General features: G+C 45.1%; 1 protein-coding gene across 2 annotated transcripts in view; it reads left to right on the forward strand.

Moving 5' to 3' along the window:
- Positions 1 to 24557, forward strand: part of MMP2 (matrix metallopeptidase 2) — a 1058469-nt gene that overhangs the window by 149634 nt on the left and 884278 nt on the right. For both annotated transcript variants that reach the window (XM_068260421.1, XM_068260420.1), the window contains 3 exons: positions 7409 to 7632; positions 7742 to 7890; positions 7970 to 8098. In XM_068260421.1, coding sequence (XP_068116522.1) covers positions 7454 to 7632; positions 7742 to 7890; positions 7970 to 8098 — 457 coding nt within the window. In that variant the 5' untranslated portion in view covers positions 7409 to 7453. The remainder of the gene's footprint in view (positions 1 to 7408; positions 7633 to 7741; positions 7891 to 7969; positions 8099 to 24557) is intronic.

Genomic DNA, 24557 nt, shown 5'->3' on the forward strand with positions numbered 1-24557 from the left:
AGAGAGTCACAAAAGATAAGATAAAGGGGTTTATCTATAACTGAACTTAATTCCCTTAGGACCCGAGGATGCATGCCATCCGGGCCAGGTGCCTTGTCTATTTTTAATTTATTTAGTCTTGCCTTCACTTCTTCCTGCGTTAAGTATTTAATATTACAGTTAGAAGATTGAGACTCTTCTGCCTCTGTAGTTTGCAACAGTGCTGTTTCTTTCGTGAAGACAGAAGCAAAGAAAGCATTTAATAACTCTGCCTTACCTTGGTCATCCACCATTGAGTTCCCATCCTCATCCTTTAGGAGTCCTATACAGTCAACCTTTCTTTTTTTAGAGTTAATGTACTTGTAAAACTTTTTTGGGTTAGATTTGATATCCTTAGCGATTTGTTTTTCAGCTTCAATCTTTGCCTGCCTAATTTCTTTTTTACAATTTTTATTGCACTCCTTATAATTGCTTAGTGCAGCCTCGGTCCCATCCTGTTTTAAGACCTTATAGGCATTCTTTTTCCTCTTCATTTTATCTTTAACCTTTCTATTCATCCATAGAGGCCTTTTTTTATTCCTAGACATTTTGTTTCCCTATGGGATATACATACTACAGTATTGATTGAGTATAAGTTTAAAAGCTTGCCATTTCCCTTCAGTGTCTTCCCCTTGTAGTACATTATCCCAGTTCACCAAACTTAGTGCCTGCCTAATTTGAGTGAACTTTGCTTTTCTAAAATTCATAGTTTTAGTGGTCCCGCTGCCCCGTGGCCTATCAGTCACCAGATCAAACGTTATCATGTTGTGATCACTATTTCCCAAATGTTCTTGAACCTGCACATTTGATACATTATCTGGTCTATTAGAAATGATCAGATCCAGTAACGCATGCCCCCTAGTTGGTTCAGTTACCATTTGAGTCAAGTAATTGTCCTGTAGTGCTGCCAGAAATCTGCTGCTTTTACCAGAATGGGTAGCCTCAATACTCCAGTCAATGTCTGGAAAGTTGAAGTCGCCCATAATTATGACCTCATTTTTACCTGCAGCTTTTTCAATCTGCTGTAGTAATCGCAGTTCTGCAGCTTCATTAATAAGAGGTGGCCTGTAGCATACCCCAATAAGCAATTGGCAACTTTTATTTCCACCATGAATATTTACCCAAACGGACTCCACATCTTCGCAATCTTCCTCCATCTCATCGTTGAGGACAGCTGTAAGAGAATTCTTAACAAAGAGACAAACCCCTCCACCTTTTTTCCCTGTTCTATCCCTCCTAAACACATTGTATCCTTTTAAATTAGCTATCCAGTCATGGCTTTCATCCATCCATGTCTCGGTTATTCCCACAATGTCATAGCCTTTGTCATTCAGAATGAACTCTAGTTCGTCTATTTTATTTGCAAGGCTCCGAGCATTGGTTACCATGCACTTTATATTTTTACCACCACATTTACCAATTTTGTTTACATGAAATGGGCTACTTGAATTTTTACCAACCTCCTTAATCTTTACACTGTCCCCACCCCCCTCTCCACCCTCCATAATGATAGGTTCCCACTGTCTTTTTACCTCATCTTGTCTACGTATTGAGACTTTATCCTCCCGCCTCCCCCCAGATCCTAGTTTAAAATCTCCTCCAACCGTTTAGCCATCTTCTCCCCCAATGCAGCTGCACCCTCCCCATTAAGGTGCAGCCCATCCCTGCTGTAGAACCTGTAGCCGACTGCAAAGTCTGCCCAGTTCTCCAGGAACCCAAACCCTTCCTTCCTACACCAATTTCTCAGCCACTTATTTAACTCCCTAAGCTCCCTCTGTCTCTCAGATGTAGCACGTGGCACTGGCAGTATTTCAGAAAACACCACCTTGGAGGTCCTTGCTTTAAGTTTATCTCCAAGTACCTGAAAATCCTTTTTGAGGACCTTCCATCTCCCACTAACTTTGTCATTGGTGCCAATGTGTACCATGACAGCCGGGTCTTCCCCAGCCCCACCCAGTAATCTGTCAATTCTTTCCGCTACATGCCGAACCCGAGCACCCGGGAGGCAACAGACTGTACGGCATTCGCGGTTTCTTAGACAGATTACCCTATCTGTGCGCCTAATAATTGAATCCCCTACCACCAGTACCTATCTAGCCTTAGCTGCACTCCTATTCCCTTTCTCGTTACAGCAGTCTGCCCCTTGGTTGCTAAGGAGCACATCCTGCTGCAGCATTGCTACTCCTGAATCATCCTCCCCAATATTACGCAAACAAGCATACTTATTAGTGAGGGACAACTCGGGACTAGCCTCCCTGCCACTTTTTCCCCTACCCCTTCTAACTGTGACCCAACTAGCGGCTGCCTCTGCTTCTTGGTCCGGCTGTACTCCACCCTCCTCATCTTGAACGGTTCCATCCAGTGTCTGGATCGTGAGATCCAAGCTCTTCTCCATGTTGTGTATGCTTCTCAGTGTTGCGAGATGCTTATTTAGCTCTGCGACTTCCGCCTCTAACTGAGCAACACGCACACACCCAGGGCAACAGTAAACACCCTCAATCCGCTGATCAAGGCATGCATACATGTTGCAGGATGTACACTGCACAGCATCGTCCAACATGATGACTTTTGTGTGGGGAAAAATTATTTAAAGTAAACTGTGGCGGTAAAAGATGAAACGGGAGATTGAGTGTAGCTGGGGAGGAGGAGAGGGAGAGTAAGTAAAGTTGGGGAGTGTGGGGAGTGAGGGGAGGAGAAGGGGGGGACGGGGCGGGAGGGGGGAGGAGGGAGGAGGGGAGGAGGAGGGGTGGAGGAGTGGAGGTGGAGTGAGTGAAGTTGGGGTGGAGTCCTCAAAATTTAAAGACTACACCACAGCGTGCCTAGCACATTCTAACCAATGCAAAAAACCGCAATATTGATTGAAGGTTTTTTTTTTTTTTGTTGTTGTTTTTTGTCCCCTTACCTACTTCCTCTCACCACTCTCTTTGTGCCTGTGTTGTAACGCCTGTTTTTAACGCCTATGCCACTTGTGTCGCAGCCACTTAGTGAGCAAGCCACAGACTGAGCAAGCTCAGTACTGAGTCCTGAAGCTGACCAAATACCTCCTGTTGCAGCTAGTCCCTCCCCCTAGCCAATTGCCTGCTGCAAAACAAACTAGAGGGAAAAGAGAAAAAAAATGTACTTTTAAAAGCTGACACTTGCTGCTTAATATCAGATGAACCACAACAGACAATCCACCAGATATTGCAGCAGCAAAAAACAATATACAAACAGCAATGTAATATAATTAGTGCTCACAATTCCCAGCAGTGAAGTGAAACAGCCCTTCACCAAGATTAGAGGTTTGGCCTACACTTCCTGTTTAATTTAACACCTGTGTTGCAGCTAGTCCCTCCCCCTAGCCAATTGCCTGCTGCAAAACAAACTAGAGGGAAAAGAGAAAAAAAAAGTACTTTTAAAAGCTGACACTTGCTGCTTAATATCAGATGAACCACAACAGACAATCCACCAGATATTGCAGCAGCAAAAAACAATATACAAACAGCAATGTAATATAATTAGTGCTCACAATTCCCAGCAGTGAAGTGAAGCAGCCCTTCACCAAGATTAGAGGTTTGGCCTACACTTCCTGTTTAATTTAACACCTGTGTTGCAGCTAGTCCCTCCCCCTAGCCAATTGCCTGCTGCAAAACAAACTAGAGGGAAAAGAGAAAAAAAATGTACTTTTAAAAGCTGACACTTGCTGCTTAATATCAGATGAACCACAACAGACAATCCACCAGATATTGCAGCAGCAAAAAACAATATACAAACAGCAATGTAATATAATTAGTGCTCACAATTCCCAGCAGTGAAGTGAAGCAGCCCTTCACCAAGATGCTGAGAAATAAGATTATTTTCTACTATGAAGTCATGTATAGTATCTCTTAGCAACCCCTCAAATAGTTTGCATACAACTGATGTTAAGCTTACAGGTCTATAATTTCCTGGATCTGATTTTTTGCCCTTCTTAAATAATGGGAAAACGTGGGCTGTACGCCAATCCACTGGGACTCTGCCAGTTGAAAGAGAGTCACAAAAGATACGTTACGTCCATACTATCGCCACCTAACTCAGACGTATAAGGTGGTGTACCTGCGCCTTCTTCTTGTTGTTGCAGTAGTGGCTGTGAATCAGTGATTTCACCACCACCAAATAACTCCTGTGAAGTGTCAAATGCAGTGGATGTGGTGCTTGTACTAGCGCTGGTGGCACTGGCTGCGGGAGATGAGGTGTTCTGTGTTAAATACTCAACCACGTCCTCACAATTTTGGGAAGTGATGGCACGTGCCTTCTTCTGAGCACTGTACTTTGGGCCAGGTCCTCACGAAATCACAGCAACACCACCTCGCACAGACCTGCCGGTGCCAGGTGGCCTTCCTCTGGGTCTGCCTCTACCTCTTCCTCTACCTGGTTTGTCCATTTTGTCCATCTCGGGGGGGGGGGGGGGGGGGGGGGGTGCTAGGTATATGCAGTGAGCTGGGTTCACTGAACAGTAAAGGTAGTTATATGCAGTGAGCTGGGTCCACTCAACACAACAGGTAGTTATATGCAGTGAGGTGGGTTCACTCAACAGTAAAGGTAGTTAGATGCAGTGAGGTGGGTTTACTCAACACAACAGGTAGTTAGATGCAGTGAGGTGGGTTCACTCAACACAACAGGTAGTTATATGCAGTGAGGTGGGTTCACTCAACAGTAAAGGTAGTTAGATGCAGTGAGGTGGGTTTACTCAACACAACAGGTAGTTAGATGCAGTGAGGTGGGTTCACTGAACAGTAAAGGTAGTTATATGCAGTGAGCTGGGTTCACTAAACACAACAGGTAGTTATATGCAGTGAGCTGGGTTCACTCAACAGTAAAGGTAGTTAGATGCAGTGAGGTGGGTTCACTTAACACAAAACGTAGTTATATGCAGTGAGGTGGGTTCACTCAACAGTAAAGGTAGTTATATGCAGTGAGCTGGGTCCACTCAACACAACAGGTAGTTATATGCAGTGAGGTGGGTTCACTCAACAGTAAAGGTAGTTAGATGCAGTGAGGTGGGTTTACTCAACACAACAGGTAGTTAGATGCAGTGAGGTGGGTTCACTGAACAGTAAAGGTAGTTATATGCAGTGAGCTGGGTTCACTAAACACAACAGGTAGTTATATGCAGTGAGCTGGGTTCACTCAACAGTAAAGGTAGTTAGATGCAGTGAGGTGGGTTCACTTAACACAAAACGTAGTTATATGCAGTGAGGTGGGTTCACTCAACAGTAAAGGTAGTTATATGCAGTGAGCTGGGTTCACTCAACACAACAGGTAGTTAAAACTCCAAATACTGCGCTGATATCACTAGCGGTGTTAATGGTTTTGGTGGTGCGCTGCTATAAACAAAACAACACTATACAGTCTCTAATGATGGCTGCGCACATAGAATATTAGCATGCTTCTGAGGAGTCGCCTAGAGCGACGAAACCGGTAAAGTACACGCGGCCTATCATTATCCAAGGGGAGGAACGTGGCAGGCAGAGGGGAAGGTGCAGGATACAGCGCCCTACAGCCGACCCGGCGGCCAACGTTTGGGGTGGAGCCCATTAAAACTCTATGCGGAAATACCTTGGAAATGCTTGTAAGTGCAATATTTTTTTAAATAATAAATTTTATATACAATTTTACGCTATGGGAGCTCTGGCATATGTCTTTTTGAGGTGAAAGAATCAGCAGCTGTGACAGTGAGTGGTGAGAGGGAGATCTTCATTCTAAACGGCAGGGGTTGGCCAGACGACCCCACAAGCGCTGTGGACCCATCTAACAAAGGGTCTAATCTAACGGTGAGTGGCCACTGCTTGGGGTGTGGTGGTGGTGACTTACTGAAGTGGAGTGAAGTGTCAGCCCTGTCAAGGAGAAGTACCGTCTACCACTTGGAGTGTGGAACACAACTTGCTAATATTCTATGTGCGCAGCCATCATTAGAGACAACAGGTAGTTAGATGCAGTGAGCTGGGTTCACTCAACACAAAGGTAGGTAAATGCAGTGATGAGGTGGGTTAAGTAAACACAACAGGTACTAGTAGGTATATGCAGTACTGGGTAGTACAATGTGCAGCTCCCTGTCACACACACAGGTAGTCACTGAATGTGCTAGGCTGCTGGCAGTGGCACACACACAGTATGAATTAGCAAGGCTGTGTATGCAACAAAAGTGTCAGTTTGACACACAGGAAAAAAAACAAAAAACAAAGAACAGGATTAGCTCTGAAAAGAGCTGTTGAGGGGTGCTATTAAAGCAATAATAAACAGCCAGGAGCAAGCTAAGAAGCCAAGAACCTAACTAATCTTTCCCTAGGAGAACAATCTGCAGCAGCTCGCCCTAGTCTGTCTAATAGCAGGCAGACGAGTGAGTGTAACGGCCGGCGAGGGGGGTGGGGCTCCAGGGCTTAGTGTAGCCTGATTGGCTACAATGTGCTTGCTGACTGGGATGCAGAGGGTCAACGTTGACGCTTATAGTGCATTATGACGTGAACCGAACTTCCGCAAAAGTTCGCCTTCCTCAGGCGAATGCGAACCACCAAAGTTTGCCAGGAACCGTTCGCCAGCGAACCGTTCGCTACATCTCTACTCCCTAACACTGCTACTGTGTATAGCGGGGGCAAACCCAGGGTTTTCAAGAAGAGGATTCCTGAAAGTTCTCCCTCAGCCACGCACAATACAGTATAATAATATGGTAGGACATCATGCTGGGTACACATAATGCAATTTCCCGTCCGAACGACAATGGGATCAATCAGGAGCAGTTTGCATACAGATAATAATGAGGACAGCTGACATTGGTAATGAAGGAGAAAGTGAAGCATTCACACAACAGGGCACAGGGCTGTACTCATACCTGACTCTGTTAAGTTCCCCATAGCTGCTCCATGCTCTGTACACACACTGTTGCTACATCCAAAGTCAACTGCAGCAGGGAAAGAAAGGGGGCAGTGCTGTGAGCTGCAGGATGCCTGCAGATATTCTGGTATCTCAACTTGTGCCTGTCCCCAGACACTGAACTGGCCCTGGTCTGAGAGGGATTCTGGGCAGCTGTAATCCCACCTGTGTTTGCCTTTGTATAGAGTGCGTCCTAGTGGCTTCAGCTCTGGCAGTTTGAGTCCACCAGGAGAAAAGCGCATTATAACTGTTATTTGTCTTGTCTTGTCATACATTTTATTCCCAAGGCTCCTAGCATTAGTTACCATGCACTTTCTATTTTTACCACCACATTTTCCAATTTTGGTTACATTTAATATGGCTACATAAAGGCTTAACCACCTCCTTACTCTTTACACTGTCAATTATTAATGAAAGCTGTAATTAACTGAAAGTTATTTATTAATGAAAGTTATACATTAAGTTATTGCATGTCATATTTTTCAATTTTTTTTACTTGTAGCAATATCTGCTAAAGTACTACGGTTGTCCTAAAGATGGCTGCATCATGGTGCTGAAAGATACATTGAAGAAAATGCAGAAATTCTTTCATATTGCTGAAACAGGGGAGATAGATCAAAAGACTATAGAGACCATGAAAAAGGCAAGATGTGGCAACCCAGATTTATCAAACTACCAATTTTTTCCAAGGAAACCCAAATGGGATAAAAACCATATTACATACAGGTAAAGTGATAAATTAGAAAATATAATTATCTCTTTCTAAATTAAATCTCTTTACAATTTTTAAATTGTAAGATTATTTTGCACTAAACGATTATGATGTTGTTTTTAGGATTTTGGGGTACACTAGCGATTTGGACTCTGAAACTGTGGATGATGCATTTGCTCAGGCATTTGAAGTGTGGAGTGATGTAACACCTCTAAGGTTCACCCGTCTGATGGATGGCGATGCTGATATCATGATTAATTTTGGTCGCTGGGGTAATTCATTTTCTTTGTAATAAATGATTGTACAGTGCAACTATTTCATTTTACCCTTACATATGAATATAATTTATAGAACATGGAGATGGTTATCCATTTGATGGCAAAGATGGACTTTTAGCTCACGCTTTTGCCCCAGGATCAGGGATTGGTGGAGACTCCCATTTTGATGATGATGAACTGTGGACTTTGGGAGAAGGACAAGGTAAGAATTCCCTTTCTCTAATTTATTATCACAAGTCTTGAAAAGATCAAAATAAAGTACTCACTGAGGCAGTATATTAGCCCAGTTAAGTTTCTTCATACTGTATTTGCTGATGATCCCACTTCTTTTTGGAACAAAGGAAAAACTGTTTTTGCAGTGTCCATTATCTCCCTATATATTCACACATTTGAGTAATGTCATTTAAGATATATACAGTGCTGCCCATAATTATTCATACCCCATGCAAATTTTGACTTAAAGTTAATTTATTCAAACAGCAAGTAATTTTTTCCCTTTTGGGGCTAATTGGACCATGCCTTGTAAGGGTTTTTTGCATTCCTCTGGATCAACAGGGATATATGAGGGAGCAGGCTGGTGTTGTACTTTGTTCTCTGGTTGAACTCGATGGACGTATGTCTTTTTTCAACCCAAGTAACTATGTAACTATGTAACTATGAAATAACACAGCTGTCTCCCAAAAGATAATAAGACGATGTACAAGAGGCATTATTGTGGGGAAAAAAATTCTCAGCTTTTTACATTTGAGCAAAAAGTGTCCAGTCCAAAATTATTCATGCCCTTCACAAACTGTCACAGTCTGGGGGAAAATCCAAAAGTTCTATACCATTCCAAATAGGTCAAGCTGTTCTAAAGTGTCCTAATTATCCTGATTAATTGGGAACAGCTGTTTTAATCAACTCAACAGGTAAAACACAGCAGCTCTCTGCAATTGGTTTGTGGACAATCATGGCTAAGACATAGGAGCTCAGTGATGACCTGTGGCTGTGCATTGTGGATACAAGTCAGGAAAGGGCTACAAGGCCTTTCAAGTTCCAGTGGTTACAGTGCAAAGTATTATTAAAAAATACAAGATGTTCCACACTGTGGAAAATCTCAGAGGATATGGTTGGAATCCAAAAGTGACACCTGTGCTGGCCAGGAGGATTGTGAGAGAGGTGAAAAATAATGTGAGGATCACAACCAAGGCCATCCTGGTGAATTTGGGCTCTGCTGGTGGCAATGTCTCAAGGCAGACAATCCAATGGACACTGCACCTGCTGGGTTCCACGGATGCAGACCAAGGAGGATGCCACTTCTCAAGATAAGGCACACAAAAGATCGCTTGGCCTTTGCAAATTCTCATCTGGACAAAGAAGAAAACTTCTGGTCTTCTGTGTTACGGTCAGATGAAACAAAAATTGAATTGTTTGGTCACAATGATGTTTGCTTCATTTGGTGTAAAAAATGAGTAGCATTCAACCCAAATAACCCCATCCCCACTGTCAAACATGGTGGTGGGAACCTAATGCTTTGGGGGTGTTTTTCAGCCAATGGACCTGGGAACCAAATCACAGTAAAAGGCACCATGAAAAAAAGAGCAATACATGAGGATTCCCAATGACAACATCAAGCAGTCTGCAGAGAAATTATGTACGTCATAATTTGTGCACATATTATCACTGAAGCTAACACCCCCCTTTGTCTATAGTGAATGCTAGGTGTGTAATATAGTCCAGTTTCTGGAGCTCTGCTCGTCAATGCACATAAATCATTCAGGTACATGGTTTGTTTGAAAGCGCTGCCATGTCTCCCACTGTGCAAATTGAATGTAAATATACTACTGGCTAGCTGCATTCACGGTTTTAAATTAACTTTCAAATTTTTAGATAAGAATTAGAACATAATTTGCATCTGCTTTGCATTCAAGTTATGTATTTAGCCCAGGGGGCTCTGCATTGCCTCTGTTGGCTTACAATTCAGGTGCATCCTTGAGCGCTGGTCATTTGTCTGTTTGTTTGTTTTATGAATAATTTTGGACTGGACACTTTTTGCTCAAATGTAAATAAAAGCTGAGATTTTTTTTTTCCCACAATAGTGCTTCTTGTACATCGTCTTATTATTTTTTGGGAGACACCTATATCATTTCCCATTAAAAAAAATTACTTGTGGGTTGAATAAAAGTAACTTTAAGTCAAAATTTGCCAGGGGTACGAATAATTATGGGCAGCACAGTATATGTTAAGTTTGCCTTTTTTCATTTCCAATACTTACTTGGCAGGCCATATGGGCCATGGCCTTGGGTGGAGCTTAAGCTGGGGCAGCATTGCAGCTGACAGCAAATTAGCTGTTTCATAATTACCCATGTGTGGTACTTTGCTTGTATCCTCGTACCGATGTCTGACCGCTGGCCTGTCTGCCTGCTTGCATAATGTCAGTGATATATAGCCTTGCTTGCCTCTCCTTCACAGCTCCCCTGATTCGCTGCACTGCAAACACAGACCTGCAGATCATCCAAGGCTGGTGGCTCACAGTGATGAGAAATCAAGCGCTGCCCAGTGATGGCACCTGTATACTGGAAGTCATCACTGGGCACCGCCCAACCTCATCACTGAGCCACCACACCGCTAATGATCTTCAGCTTTGTGTATGCAGTGCAGCAAGCAAGGGGTTACGTGAAGGATAGGTGAGCAGGGCTATATATCAATGACATGCAGGCGGGAAAATGGGCCAGCGGCCAGGCAGTGGTATGAAAACAGAAGTTCCACTCACTGGTCATTATGAAACAGATGAAAGCAAACAGTGCTATTTCCTTTCACACTAACCTGTAAGTAAACAGATAGCTGCAATATAAGGAAGATGAGCTGACTGTAATGCTTGGGAGGTATACTTTCTGAGTCAGCGTGTGTGCTCAAGACTATGTAGCTGGGTAATGGAAGAGGCTCCACAGGTGGCCACAGGAGTGATGAACAAGGGAACAAGATTGCCCAGAGCAACTGCAGCTCTGGGCTTCTGATATCGCCTATCACGCTAGATGCTATGTGATACAATACACAACAGACGTAATTGGTAACAGGCTAGGGTCATACACGTTAGATCAGATGGCTGTGGTACAATGGACTAGGCGGAATCGGAGTCGGTAACAGGCTAAGGTCATACACGTTAATTCAGAAAAATAACAAACGGCTCAACTAACGGATAGATATACAGTATATCGCAGATCTGCATTTATATTTATCAAGAAACTAGCTAAAACACAAGTAATAACAATTAACAAGACAAACAGACAGACAGATGGAATGCTTTGCCAAGCTAGTCACTGCTCCACGACAGCAAACATTCACACTGACATAGACAGGACAAACAGGTAGGAGCGTAACTAATAGGAGCCGCTGCGATAGTTACATCCTCAAGAACAAGGCAAGAAGGAATACTACCTGTCACCAACGTGGTGATGGCAGAATCGAAGCTATCAGGATCAGAAGGACTTTACTGTATCCCCACGGATACAGCAAACGTCCAAGCAAGAAACAAGGTTAAACAATGCAATATACAATTCACATGAATGACCCAGCAACAACTCAAGGAGCTGTACGCTATGTCGGGCAGAATCTGAAATGGGAGGCAGACTTTTATGTCGACATCAGCCAATGGATGCAGGCATGCAAATTCCCACACAGCTGAATGGTAATTACTCAATCCTGAGCCAGCTTGATTACAAACTGCTAGCTGAAGGACTCTCATAACAAATACAAGCAATATTATGCAACAACATGCATGTAGGAAATCCAGGGCTATCTGGCTGCAGTTCAACTGCAGCAAGCAATAGGAGGAGTCATGACAGCATCCTGAGCTGCTCTGAACTGCAGAGTGATTGCAAATGACAATGAGACTTAGGGCCTGATTCACAAAGTGGTGCTAACAGTTAGCATGCTGGTGAAAAGCCCTTTATCATGCCTAAACTCAGTTTAGGCATGATAAGTTTAGGTGTGATAAGTTTAGGTGTGATAAGTTTAGGCATGATAAGTTTAAGCGCCAACTGGGTTAGCACCGCAGTGCACAGCTGATCAAAAGTTTTACGCTAGCAAAGTCTGGTGCACTTCGTATAAAGTTTAATGGCGCTGCTTTGCGTGTGGGACTTTGCAAGCGATCTAAACTTATCTAAACTTATCATGCCTAAACTTATCACACCTAAACTTATCATGCCTAAACTTATCACACCTAAACTGGCTTTTCACCAGCGTGGTGCAATGGTTATCATGCCTAAAGTCTCTAACTGGGTTAACTTAGCACCGCTTTGTGAATCGAGCCCAAATTGTGAATGCGCAACCGAATGCAAGCAAATAAGTCAAAACTGCTCGTTTGCAGTTCCACTGCAACCGACAGAACATGCTACAGGAGAGATCCTGACACTGACTTGGCATCTACTGCTGAATGCCTAGGGCTCGATTCACAAAGCGGTGCTAACCCAGTTAGAGACTATAGTCATGATAACCATTGCACCACGCTGGTGAAAAGCCAGTTTAGGTGTGATAAGTTTAGGCATGATAAGTTTAGATAAGTTTAGATCGCTTGCAAAGTCCCGCACGCAAAGCAGCACCATTAAACTTTATACGAAGTGCCCCAGACTTTGCTAGCGTAAAACTTTTGATCAGCTGTGCACTGCGGTGCTAACCCAGTTGGCGCTTAAACTTATCACGCCTAAACTTATCACACCTAAACTTATCATGCCTAAACTTATCACACCTAAACTTATCACACCTAAACTTATCACACCTAAACTTATCATGCCTAAACTGAGTTTAGGCATGATAAAGGGCTTTTCACCAGCGTGCTAACTGTTAGCACCGCTTTGTGAATCAGGCCCTTTGTCTCTGTAAAAATGTAGGGATTAGATTCTTGCAGTATGGAACCTCATTTACATTAGAAAACCAGTTTCGGCAAGAAGACTGGCTATGCAGAGTTTCTCTTTAACCACTTGAGGACCACAATGGTAAACCCCCCTAAAGACCAGGCACATTTTTACTAAGGCCAAGCTGCAGGGTCGCACAACACAGCACATGAGTGATTTCCCTCCCCCTGCCAACAGAGCTCTCTGTTGGTGGGGTCTGATCGCCCCCAAGTTGTTTATTTTTTTTTTATAAATACTTATATCTCTATTTATATATTTTTTTTACTTTTTTTTTTTATATACAAATCCCTCCCTCCCCCCAGCCAGCCAATCCTGGCGATCGGCTGTCATAGGCAGAAGCCTATGACAGCCGATCGCTCTCAAGTGTCACACGGCTGTCTCCAGTACAGCGCTGCTGGTGATCGCAGTGCTGTACTAACAGAAAAGACGGCGCCGTCTAACATTCTCCTGAGCGGCGATCGCCGCTCGGAGACTGAAGGTGGGGCAGAGCTCCGCCCCCCAAGCAGGAGATGTGCGCGCAGCCTGTGCGCGATCTCCTTCAGTAGTCGGCTGCAGGACCTGATGCCAATTGCCGTTACGTTGTCCTGGGGCTGCCCCCGCGTTCACGCCCATTGGCGTGACGCAGTCGTTAGGTAGTTAAAATACGTTTCTAGAGAAGAAATACTTCTGGGTTTTAGCAGAATATTTTGCTTGTAGAGAAGGACACCGAACAGCTTATCTGCTCTGTGTACCGACATTTAGTCTGTGTAGAACATAAACATGTTCAGTTAGAACATAAACATATTCATTCAGGACATATTACCTGATTTCGGGGTATCACAGAAGGAAGGTCCTTATAAGACAGGCCGCATTCATGGTGTGCAGTGTCTTATCAGTCACATGACCACACGAGCCAATAGCCAGCTACTGTGATCTTCTGCAGGTGATTAACAGATATGACACAATTACGGTACACTCATCGGGTGATGTCAAATTTAGCTCTTTGGGGACTGGTATATAACAGCTATCCATGGGCTCCAGAGAGCACTTCTAACTTCTTCTAACCAGTGTTGCTCGGATACTCCCAGATCATGGATTTGACTAAATCCAGCCACGGCGGAATCCAAATCTGGCTAAGCCATGATTGGATTTGAAACAGACTTCTGAATTCAATGCAGATTTTCACAGTGATTGCCAGTAAAATTTGGCTTTAACATTAATAGCAAAACCCCCATACATACTACAATACCCGAAATTGCATGGATTATAAAGGTGAGTAGTTTTTTTTAACAACTTAAAAAAAAAATCAAAAATAACTTTTCGTTGTTGAGAAAATCGATTTTAAAGTTAAATGAACATTTTAAATGTGGCTATTAATTGGTAATAATTGGTTTTAAACAGGGAAATGCACTTTAAAGGGATACTTAAGTAAAAAATAAAAAATGATTTTTACTCACCTGGGGCATCCCTCAGCCCCCTGAAGCTGTATGGTGCCCTCGCAGCCTCGCTCCGATCCTCCTGTCCCCACCGGCGGCTACTTCTGGGTTCGGCGACAGCCGCTGACAGGCTGGGAACGCGAGTGATTCTCCGCGTTCCCAGCCGCTATATCACCCTCTATGCTGCTATACCGTATATGTTATACGCTATAGCAATATAGAGGGTGATATAGCGTCTGGGAACGCGGAGAATCACTCTCGTTCCCAGCCTGTCAGCGGCTGTCGCCGAACCTGGAAGTAGCCGCCGGTGGGGACAGGAGGATCGGAGCGAGGCTGCGAGGGCACCATACAGCTTCAGGGGGCTGAGGGATGTCCCAGGTGAGTAAAAATCATTTTTTATTTTTGACTTAAGTATCCCTTTAAGCAATCACTGAGTCCCCAAGCAGAGCCCCTACCAAACTACAACCATGCAGGCAGGTGATGAGTCCCAATGTCACCTGGCGGTGGTACCAATGGAGGTGAAAGAGTGGACGACACCACAAAAACACCCAGAGTTTTTTTTTTTTGTTTTTTTTTTTGCAGCGACAGCAATGACATGGCAGCAGAGTTGTCTCTGGCCCTGGCGGTGTGAACACAGACTTTAGTAGTGAATTACAACATAAGCGGAAGCCGGAGGAGGACTAAGCAGTCAGTGGCAGCACAGAAGACTATGGCACCTCACTGGTGGTTAGAGATGGCCCGAACGTTTCGACCGCGAACTTCGGTGGTTCGCGTTCGCGGTGAACCTCGAACTATATGCGAGTTCGACCCGCCCCCTATACTACATCATTAGGGTCAACTTTGACCCTCTACATCACAGTCAGCAGACACAGGGTAGCCAATCAGGCTACATCCCCTCCTGGAGCCCCCCCCTCCCCCCCCCTTATAAAATGCAGGCAGCATCAGCCTTTTCACTCACTCGTGTGGCTGCAGTAATTAGAGAAGGGAGAGAACCTGCTGACATAGGGAAAGCTTAGTAAAAATAACAGAAAGCGCTGCTGTTTGGAATAATAGAAGAAATTTCTTATGCGGTAATCTTGATAAATTTTAATTTATCAATTTTGATGCCTGCATACGGAAGTCCGTCCAGCTACTTGCCGCTGCCACCCGAACACTGACATCCTCCAAAGGGGAGACGTGATCTATCCGTCCAGCCTCTCTTACTGTGCCGCCGGCCGGGGCTAGTAAGATCGAGCGGCTCCCACGAAGATTTAAAGTTCTGCGCATCACTCTATGCAAGCACAAGACGGGTGAGACTGTTTCATTATTCACCTATACAAGTCTGGGCATCAGGATTGCTTACCACAGGAACTACATGCTATTCCAATTAGGGACTCAACATATATATCTTTTTCATTACGGAGGAAGCGACATTACCACCACTTAAAGGCTCCCCATGATTGCTACCAATTGAATCACTTTCAGACCCGCAGAGGGACTCAAACTTTATTGAGGTCACCATCTGGGACTCCCCTAGCTCCAGTACTAGGTGCATTCAATTGCTATGGTTTATTAATCTTTTTAGTCATTTATAGTATATGTGCATATACTGCTCAAACGGGTGTTTACACCTGCTACAGCATTTTAATGTCATTTTTATGCTATTAGCATTTGACTGAGGTGCTAGACACAGGTTGTCAATTTCAGGTTGATTTTATTAATTAAAATTTATCAAGATTACCGCATAAGAAATTTCTTCTATTATTCCAAACAGCAGCGCTTTCTGTTATTTTTACTATTTTTTAATTGAGGTTTGGGATCCCTTGACAGAGTCTGCAGCTACTGGTGTGTGCGCAGCGCCACCCTTCATTCATAGGGAAAGCTTAGTCAGGCTCTTGTGTTACACTTGTTAGCTTGCTCCTTGCTTATACTTATTGCTAAAAAGTAGTCCTCATCCTCAACAGCTCTTTTGAGAGCTAATGTTGTTCTTGTGATCTATTTTCTTTTTTGTGTGTGTGTCCCACAGACACTTGTGTTGCATATACAGCCCTGTCAGTCAGTCGCAGCTGCTGGACCTTGGCAATTCCTACTGTGCCACTGCCAGACCCAGCACATTCAGTGACTACCTGTGTGTGACAGTTGCACATTTGTGATTCCAATCCCTGCATACCTGTTCTGTAGTGCACCACCTACCTACATGAGCGCACGCAGTGTTATATACCACCAGTCACTGCACCTGTTCACGGTACCTGTGTGAGTGAGACAGCTGCACATTTGTAATACCAATCCCTGCTACCTGTTCAGTAGTGCACCTACCTACCTATGTGAGCGCACGCAGTGTTATATACCACCAGTCACTGCACCTGTTCACGGTACCTGTGTGTGTGACAGCTGCACATTTGTAATACCAATCACTGCATACCTACCTGTTCAGTGCACCTACCTAACTATGTGAGCGCACGCAGTGTTATATACCACCAGTCACTGCACCTGTTCACGTTACCTGTGTGTGTGACAGCTGCACATTTGTAATACCAATCACTGCATACCTACCTGTTCAGTGCACCTACCTAACTATGTGAGCGCACGCAGTGTTATATACCACCAGTCGCTGCTCCTGTTCACGTTACCTGTGTGTGTGACAGCTGCACATTTGTAATACCAATCACTGCATACCTACCTGTTCAGTTCACCACCTACCTACATGACCGCAATCAGTGTTATATTATATACCAGTCACTGCACCTGTTCACGGTACCTGTGTGTGTGACAGCTGCACATTTGTAATACCAATCACTGCATAATTGTTCACAGTACCTGTGTGACCGCACACTGTGTAATATACCAGTCCGTGCATACCTGTTAACTGCACCTGTGCGACAGCTGCACATAGTATTGTAATACCAGTCACTGCATACCTTTAACTGCACCTGTGTGACTGCACATTTTATTAGTCAAGTCAGTGCATTCCTTTCTCTTCACCCCCCCCGATATGGACAAAACAACAGGCAGAGGCAGAGCCAGAGACAGACCCAGAAGCAGGCCACCCGGCAGGTCTGTTCGAGGTCGTGCTGATGTGATTTCGTGCGGCCCTGGCCCAAAGTATAGTGCTCTGAAGAAGGTACGTCCCATCAACTCCCAAGATTGTCAGGACGTGGTTGACTATTTAACACAGAACACCTCATCTTCCGCAGCCATCAGCGCTACTTCAAGCACCACATCTGCTGCGTTTGACACTTTGCAGCAGTTATTTGGTGGGGAATTCACTGATTCACAGCCATTATTGTTACAACAAGATGAAGGCGCTAAGCAAGTTACACCACCTAATATGTCTGAGTTAGGTGACACTATGGACGTAAGGTGTGAGGAGGAGGATGATGAAGTACCTGCTGTTGGTGCAGTTTATGAGGTGTCTGAGGCAAGCGTAGCTGGCGAGGATGATTATGATGATGATGATGATGATGATGATGATACTTCCATGGATGCCACGTGGGATCCTAATAGACAAGATGAACAAGGGGACAGTTCAGAGGGGGAGTCAGAGAGTAGTAGGAGGAGACGAGTTGCTGAAAGAAGCAGGGGGAGCTCGTCGTCAGAAACAGCTGGTGGCAGTGTCCGCTGCCATGTATCGCCACCTATGGACAGCCAGCCAACATGCCCTTCAACGTCAGCTGCTGACGTCACCATAGTGCCCACACCCCTGGGCTCAACGGTGTGGAAATTTTTTTGTGTGTCTGCCTCAGATCAGAGCAATGCCATGTGTTCTCTCTGCCGCCAAAAATTGAGCTGTGGAAAAGCCAACACCCGCGTAGGGACAACTGCCTTACGGAGGCACATGGAGAAAAAGGCACAAACTGCAATGGGAAGACCACCTAAGGAAAAGCAGCACACAAAAGCAAAGCCACCCTCCTTCTCCTCTTCCTCCTTTAGGTGCATCATCTTCTGCCGCTTTCTCCCTTGCACCTCCACAATCACAGCCACCCTCCTCCACTCCGCCTCTCACCTTGAGCAGTTCCTGCTCCTCTGCACACAGCAGCAGCCAGGTGTCCGTGAGGGAAATCTTTGAGTGGAAGAAGCCAATGTCTGCCAGTCACCCCCTTGCCCAGCGTCTGACAGCAGGCTTGGCGGAACTGTTAGCTTGCCAGCTGTTACCATACCAGCTGGTGGACTTTGAGGCCTTCCGAAATTTTGTGGCCATTGGGATACCGCAGTGGAAGATACCAGGCCGCAATTACCGCATCTCAAAAAAGGCGAAACCCAAACTGTACCATGAAGTTGAAAGGCAAGTGGTGTCATCTCTGGCCACAGCGTTGGGTCAAGGGTCCATCTGACCACGGAGGCCTGGTCTGCAAAGCATGGTCAGGGCCGCTACATTACTTACACAGCCCATTGGGTCAACCTGGTGACCGATGGCAAGCAGGGAGTACGTGGCTGTGCAGCGGACCAACTTGTGACACCTCCACGGCTTGCAGGCAGGCCTCCTGCCACCTCCTCTCCTCCTACTACATCCTCTTCACTGTCGTCCTCCTCCTCCTCCTTGACTGAGTGGCACTTCAACTCTACTGGTGCTGCGATCTCCTCTCCAGCTACACAGCCCCAGCTCCCCAGGGCCTATGCTGCATGCCCTGCATATCACGCCATCTTATACATGTCTTGCCTCAAAGCGGAGAGTCACACTGGATCAGCTCTCCTGATGGATCAGTGGCTGACCCCGCACCAACTGGAGATCGGCAACGTGGTGTGTGACAATGGCAGCAATCTCATTTAGGCTTTGAATTTGGGAAAGTTGACACATGTACCCTGCATGGCACATGTGCTGAATCTAATAATTCAGATATTTGTGTCTAAGTACCCAGGCTTACAGGACATTTTGAAGCAGTCCAGGAAGGTGTGTGGGCATTTCAGACGGTCTTACACGGCCATGGCATGTTTTGCCGATATTCAGCAGAGAAACAACTACAACTACAGTCAAAGGACATGCTCTGGGAAGACGGGGATGTTCTGGCCGAAGTACTGGACACTCATGCGAAATGCCTGCAGGCTCATGCGGCCGTTTGAGGAGGTGACAAACCTGGTGAGTCGCAGTGAAGGAGCCATCAGCGACTTGATCCCATATGCTTTCTACCTGGAGCGTGCCATGCGTAGAATGGTGGATCAAGCTGTGGAGGAGCGTGAACAGGAACAGGAGGAAGAGTTGTGGGATCAATTCTCAGCAGAAGCAGATGATTCCTCAACACCTGCGGCAGCACAGAGGGGGGGGTGGAGGAGGAGGAAGAGTTGTGTGGGGAAGAGGAGTCAGATGATGAAGAAAGTGTTTTTTTGAAAGAGTATGTAGAAGCTTTCCAGAGGCGCCAATAGAATAAAAGTCACTTAAACGAGCTTAAAACCGATGGGGCAGTGGGCGCTCAGTGTGGTTTTGATGCTGATAAGCTGTATGCTCCTTTTTGATTGGCCTGATGAAGCGGGATTGAGCCCGTGAAACGCGTTGCCTATTTTTACTGTGGAGTATAAATAAATTGTTGTTTGACTGTTGATGCCACAGTCCTTCCTTTGTTTGCTTTGTCTGCATGGATGGGATAGGCCCACCACTGCCCCATCGGTTTTAAGCTCGTTTAAGTGACTTTTATTCTATTGGCGCCTCTGGAAAGCTTCTACATATTGCTAAGTCCACCCTTGGTGGATGGTTGTACCCATCTTCTTCCCATCTACAGAGAGCGACTTTTAATCCTGAGTGGGGTCAGGTTAATCTCCCCACCTGCCTTCACAGTGGTTGCCTAATGGTAACCCTGGTTTGTGAGTATTAAATTGTTATATTACTCATTATTAATTATCATCTATACAATATCACACTATTGGGCTCTTGGTGTCCCCCCTCCCTTTATTTTTTTGAAAGAGGAGGAGGAGGCGGAAAAACAACCGCAGCAGGTGTCGCAGGGGGCTTGTGCTGCTCAACTTTCTTGTGGTATTGTTCGTGGCTGGGGGGAGGAGGTTACCTGACATCACTGAGGAAGAGCAAGAGGAAATGGATAGTACGTCTGCATCCAAATTTGTGCAGATGGCAGCTTTCATGCTCTCCAGCCTGTTGCGCAGGCATGCTCAGATGTACCAAAATTCGGTTCAGGTACATTTGAATTCGGGTCCGCATGACATTCGAATTCGAATTCGCCTTCGACCACGAAATTCAGTTCAGATTCAGATTCGGTTCGGGTGTCGGGGTCAACATTTTTTAAAGGGAAATCACATAGAAATAGGTGTAATTAAAAAAAAACAAAAAAAAACGTGACGTCTGGCACTGGCAGCAGGCAATGCATTGTGTGGACCCTGGCAGTGGGACAACTGACAGCAGGAGGATAAATACAGCAGCAGGAGGAGGAGTGACGTGTGGCACTGGCAGCAGGCAATGCATAGTGTGGACCCTGGCGGTGGGACCACTGACAGCAGGAGGATAAATACTACAGCAGGAGGAGGAGTGACGTTTGGCACTGGCAGCAGGCATTGTATTGTAATTCTTTATTAAAGAATACTGAAACTTATTTTATACAAAAATATAAAAATAACCAAAATAAATATTAATAACAAACCCAAACATTAGGCCATAGCCTAAACCGCTCATTATTTAGTCCATATCAAGTCCATTTCCTAAAGAAAGAAAAGCTGAAACCCAAATCAACTTAAACCACACCTATTTGGTCTCAAATATACACTATACAATATTTACACTATACACTTTACAGTAAGCAAGACTAAGCAATCACACTCCTCCTATGCTTGCAAGCCATTCCTCAAATTTGAGTCATCTAACTAAGTGAAAGAGAAATAGAAAGCTCACCAAAGGAAATTTGGCCAAATCAGGGGGCTTGACATTCCACCAAAACAGACGCCACTCCTCCCGACCTAACCTCCTCTCCTCAAGACCCCGAATTTTCCCAACCTCACCAATAATGCCATGCACCACCACCTGGACAGGGAGGACTTTCTGATGGATCGCAATTTGACACCATGCATTCCAAGGGTAATACCGAATCACTAAGCTGACTAAAAATAATGTGTCCAAATCAAATGACCCCCGGTTATTGTATGCACCATATGTCCACTCCGCATAACTAAGCCGCTCAAGAAAAGGAATACCTAAAGCCCTAACCACCTGTTTGTATACTTCTTTCTTAAAGGAACAGTTCAAAAGGAAATGGTCCATGGTCTCCTCCACACCACCACACTCCTCATGAGGACAACCACGATCCCGATCCCCTATGAACTTCAAATTTCCCCTAACAAAGAGTCTGCCATGAAAGGAAAGCCAAGCCAGGTCCCTGAATTTGTTAGGAATCCTAGGAGAACATAGCAAGCGCAAACCCTCCTCCATAATTGGGCTTGGGCAATCTCTCAGGGCCAATGGGTCCTGAAAAAAGGTTTCAACCACTCTCTCCACCAGGGCTTTCCTAGGGATCGAGATAATATCCTCCTTTGTCAGTTCCCATTGCCGGATCACTTTCAGACACGGTGTAACATAGGCCGGAAGATAATCAGCACTGGCTCTCAGTCTTTTCACCAAACCACCTTCTTCCCACTGCCTGAGAAAAGGTTTAAACCAGGACTGGAAAATACCCATCCATCCAGGCAGAGCTGGGACAAGGTCCTCCAGCACCCAAGGCTGAGACACCAAAGTGCGCCCCTCCATCCCTTCCACCCCAGCTGTCACACACTGATTGCTATTAGACTAAGAGGGCCACAGGGCCCACAACCTCCCCAACACCTTAATATCTAGTTATCTGGCTTGCAGTCACTGCTATGTATCCCCTTTTCTTATTTCTTTCTGCTTCAAACACAATTAGGAATGACAGCTGAATGAATTGTGCTCCCCCTCCTACACTGCGCCCTGAGGCTGGAGCCTCTCCAGCCTATGCCTCGGCCCGGCCCTGCATCCAGGCAGTTCCTCCGCACACATTTCACCAAAGTTGTTTTTAATAAATAACAGAGAAAAGAAAACCACTGGGTTAACCATTCCTAAGCCACCCTTCTGCCTTGACTGATAGGTGATGTTCCTCTTTACGTGGTTCATCTTATTTCCCCAAAGCATTTGGAAAAACAAGCTGTAGATCCTTGTGTGAAGAGACACTGGCAAAATACAGACAAAACTGACATATAACATAATTGGAATCAAATAAGTTTTGATTATCAGTGGATCAAGAAAGAAGAACTCCAGCACTCTCTTAACAGCAGTAGGAGATGGGACTTAGACCTAATGAACCAATGGAGTATGTGCGTCTCTTTGAGGGGCGTGCACGGGCTGAGTAGAAGAAGGCAATACAATATGAGGAGGGAGGCAAGGTGTAGCCAGCACTGCGGTGAACAAGCGCTAGACGCGCGAAACGGATGTCCGCAGGGGGATCTAGACCTGGCGCCCACCACATCCGCATCGCATCCTACCTGAACCAATCTGAACAAACTGTAAGTGTATTTCTAAGTCTCAATAAACTATCATTTGAAGCGCAGTGCTGGCTACACCTTGCCTCCCTCCTCATAAGTTTTGATTATGTCAATCCTTTCTCTGAAAGTCAATCGCCAACCTTTCCAGTGGACCACCTTAGCCTCAGCACATTTTAGTCTGCTTTCCCAATTTTGGTAACCATAGTCACCCAGGCCAAATTTTATGCCAAGTATTTTAATCTTTTCTTTTGGTGCTGGAAAAGAGACCGGAAGTAAGAAGCTCTCATTTTCCTTACTCATCCAGAAAGCCTCACACTTGTCCTGGTTGATCATGGAGCCTGATGCTAATGAGTAACGGGCAACCTCCGCACAATCACCTTCCGCCTCCTCCTGTCCAGAGATTACCACCGTCACATCATCAGCATAGGCCACTACCTTCTTATGAAAGGATCAATGGCAAAAGCATATAGCAGGGGACTCAAAGGACACCCCTGGCGCACCCCAGATCTAACCTCGAAGGTCTGTCCAACCCAACCATTGACAAACGGGAAACTTTCAGCACCTTTATATAAAACTTTAAGCCAATTAATAAACCTCCCCGGCAGACCATACTTACTAAGGAGCATCCACAGATACTCATGATTAACACGATCAAAAGCCTTTGCTTGATCCAACGCCAGTAAGTACTTTCCCCAACCAGCAGCCCTGCATCTCTCCAGAATCTCCCGGACCGTTAATACGGCTGAAAAAGTACTTCTACCCTGGACAGAACAGTGCTGCTGGCGAGAAAGTACCTCATTTGCCACCTGACTTAAGCTCCAAAAAATTATTTTAGCCAGAATCTTTCGGTCAACATTGAGAAGGCTGATGGGCCTCCAATTCTCAATCATTGAAGAATCTTTACCCTTTGATAAAAGAATAACTGCTGATTCTCTCATAGAGGGAGGAAGCTCATCCTCTGCAAGACTGCGATTGTAAACCTCCGCCAATTCAGGAGCCAGAATGTCCTTGAAGACCTTATAAAATTCAGCCGTCAAGCCATCTGGCCCTGGAGTTTTTTTGATAGCAAGCTGCTCTATGGCTTTTGCCACTTCCTCAGCAGAGATTCTTTCTGTCAAAAACGCAAGAGGGACATCTAAATTCACCAGTCCTGGAATATCACACAAGAAAGATTCCAGCTCTGTCTCATCAAGAGGTCTACTACCCAAAAGTTCAGCATAAAAAGATCTCACGACTTCCAGGATCCCTGCTCTGGACTTCACCAGAGATCCTGTACTATCTTCGAGACCATATATGATCTTAACTGCTATACTGTTTGCAATTCTGATAAGGGTCTGGCGAGTGACTTTTACCATAATCCCTTTCCAGAAGCAAAGAAGCATGCCGATCGCACTGACTTTTGTGCAACAAATCCTTGATCCTTTTGATCTCCACAGGATCTCCATCCCCCGAGACAGCGATTTCAAGTTTCCGCCTCAGACATTGGTAGGTAACATATTTACCAAAAGCTCTTCTTTTTGTTAGGTTCTTGAAAAGACCTACTGCCCGTTTTTTAACCATCTCCCACCACTCAGACCTACTGCTACAACAGTCCACAAACTTTAATAAAGTCTGTGTTAGTGGTGACTTGGTGGTGACTAGTAGTATCAGTAGTAGTAGTAGTAAGCACGCAGGTAACTAAGTAAGAAACACCTAGCATACTACACTATAAGTAAGTCGTGCGGCAGACACTTGGTGACAATTACAAACGGTCACACACGGTTAGACGCAATCAATCAATCAATAGGCTCGGGCAGGTGACAGACAGTCACAGGTCAATCACAACGGATGCTGGTGGTGGTGGCCTGTGTGTGTTGTAACTCTTATTTATTACACACTACAGATGATAATAAAATCACACAGATCTGGATAGGATGGCTATATGGGCACATACATGGCAGATGAAATT

Source organism: Hyperolius riggenbachi, chromosome 11 (genome assembly GCF_040937935.1).
Source record: "Hyperolius riggenbachi isolate aHypRig1 chromosome 11, aHypRig1.pri, whole genome shotgun sequence".
Lineage (NCBI taxonomy): Eukaryota > Metazoa > Chordata > Amphibia > Anura > Hyperoliidae > Hyperolius > Hyperolius riggenbachi.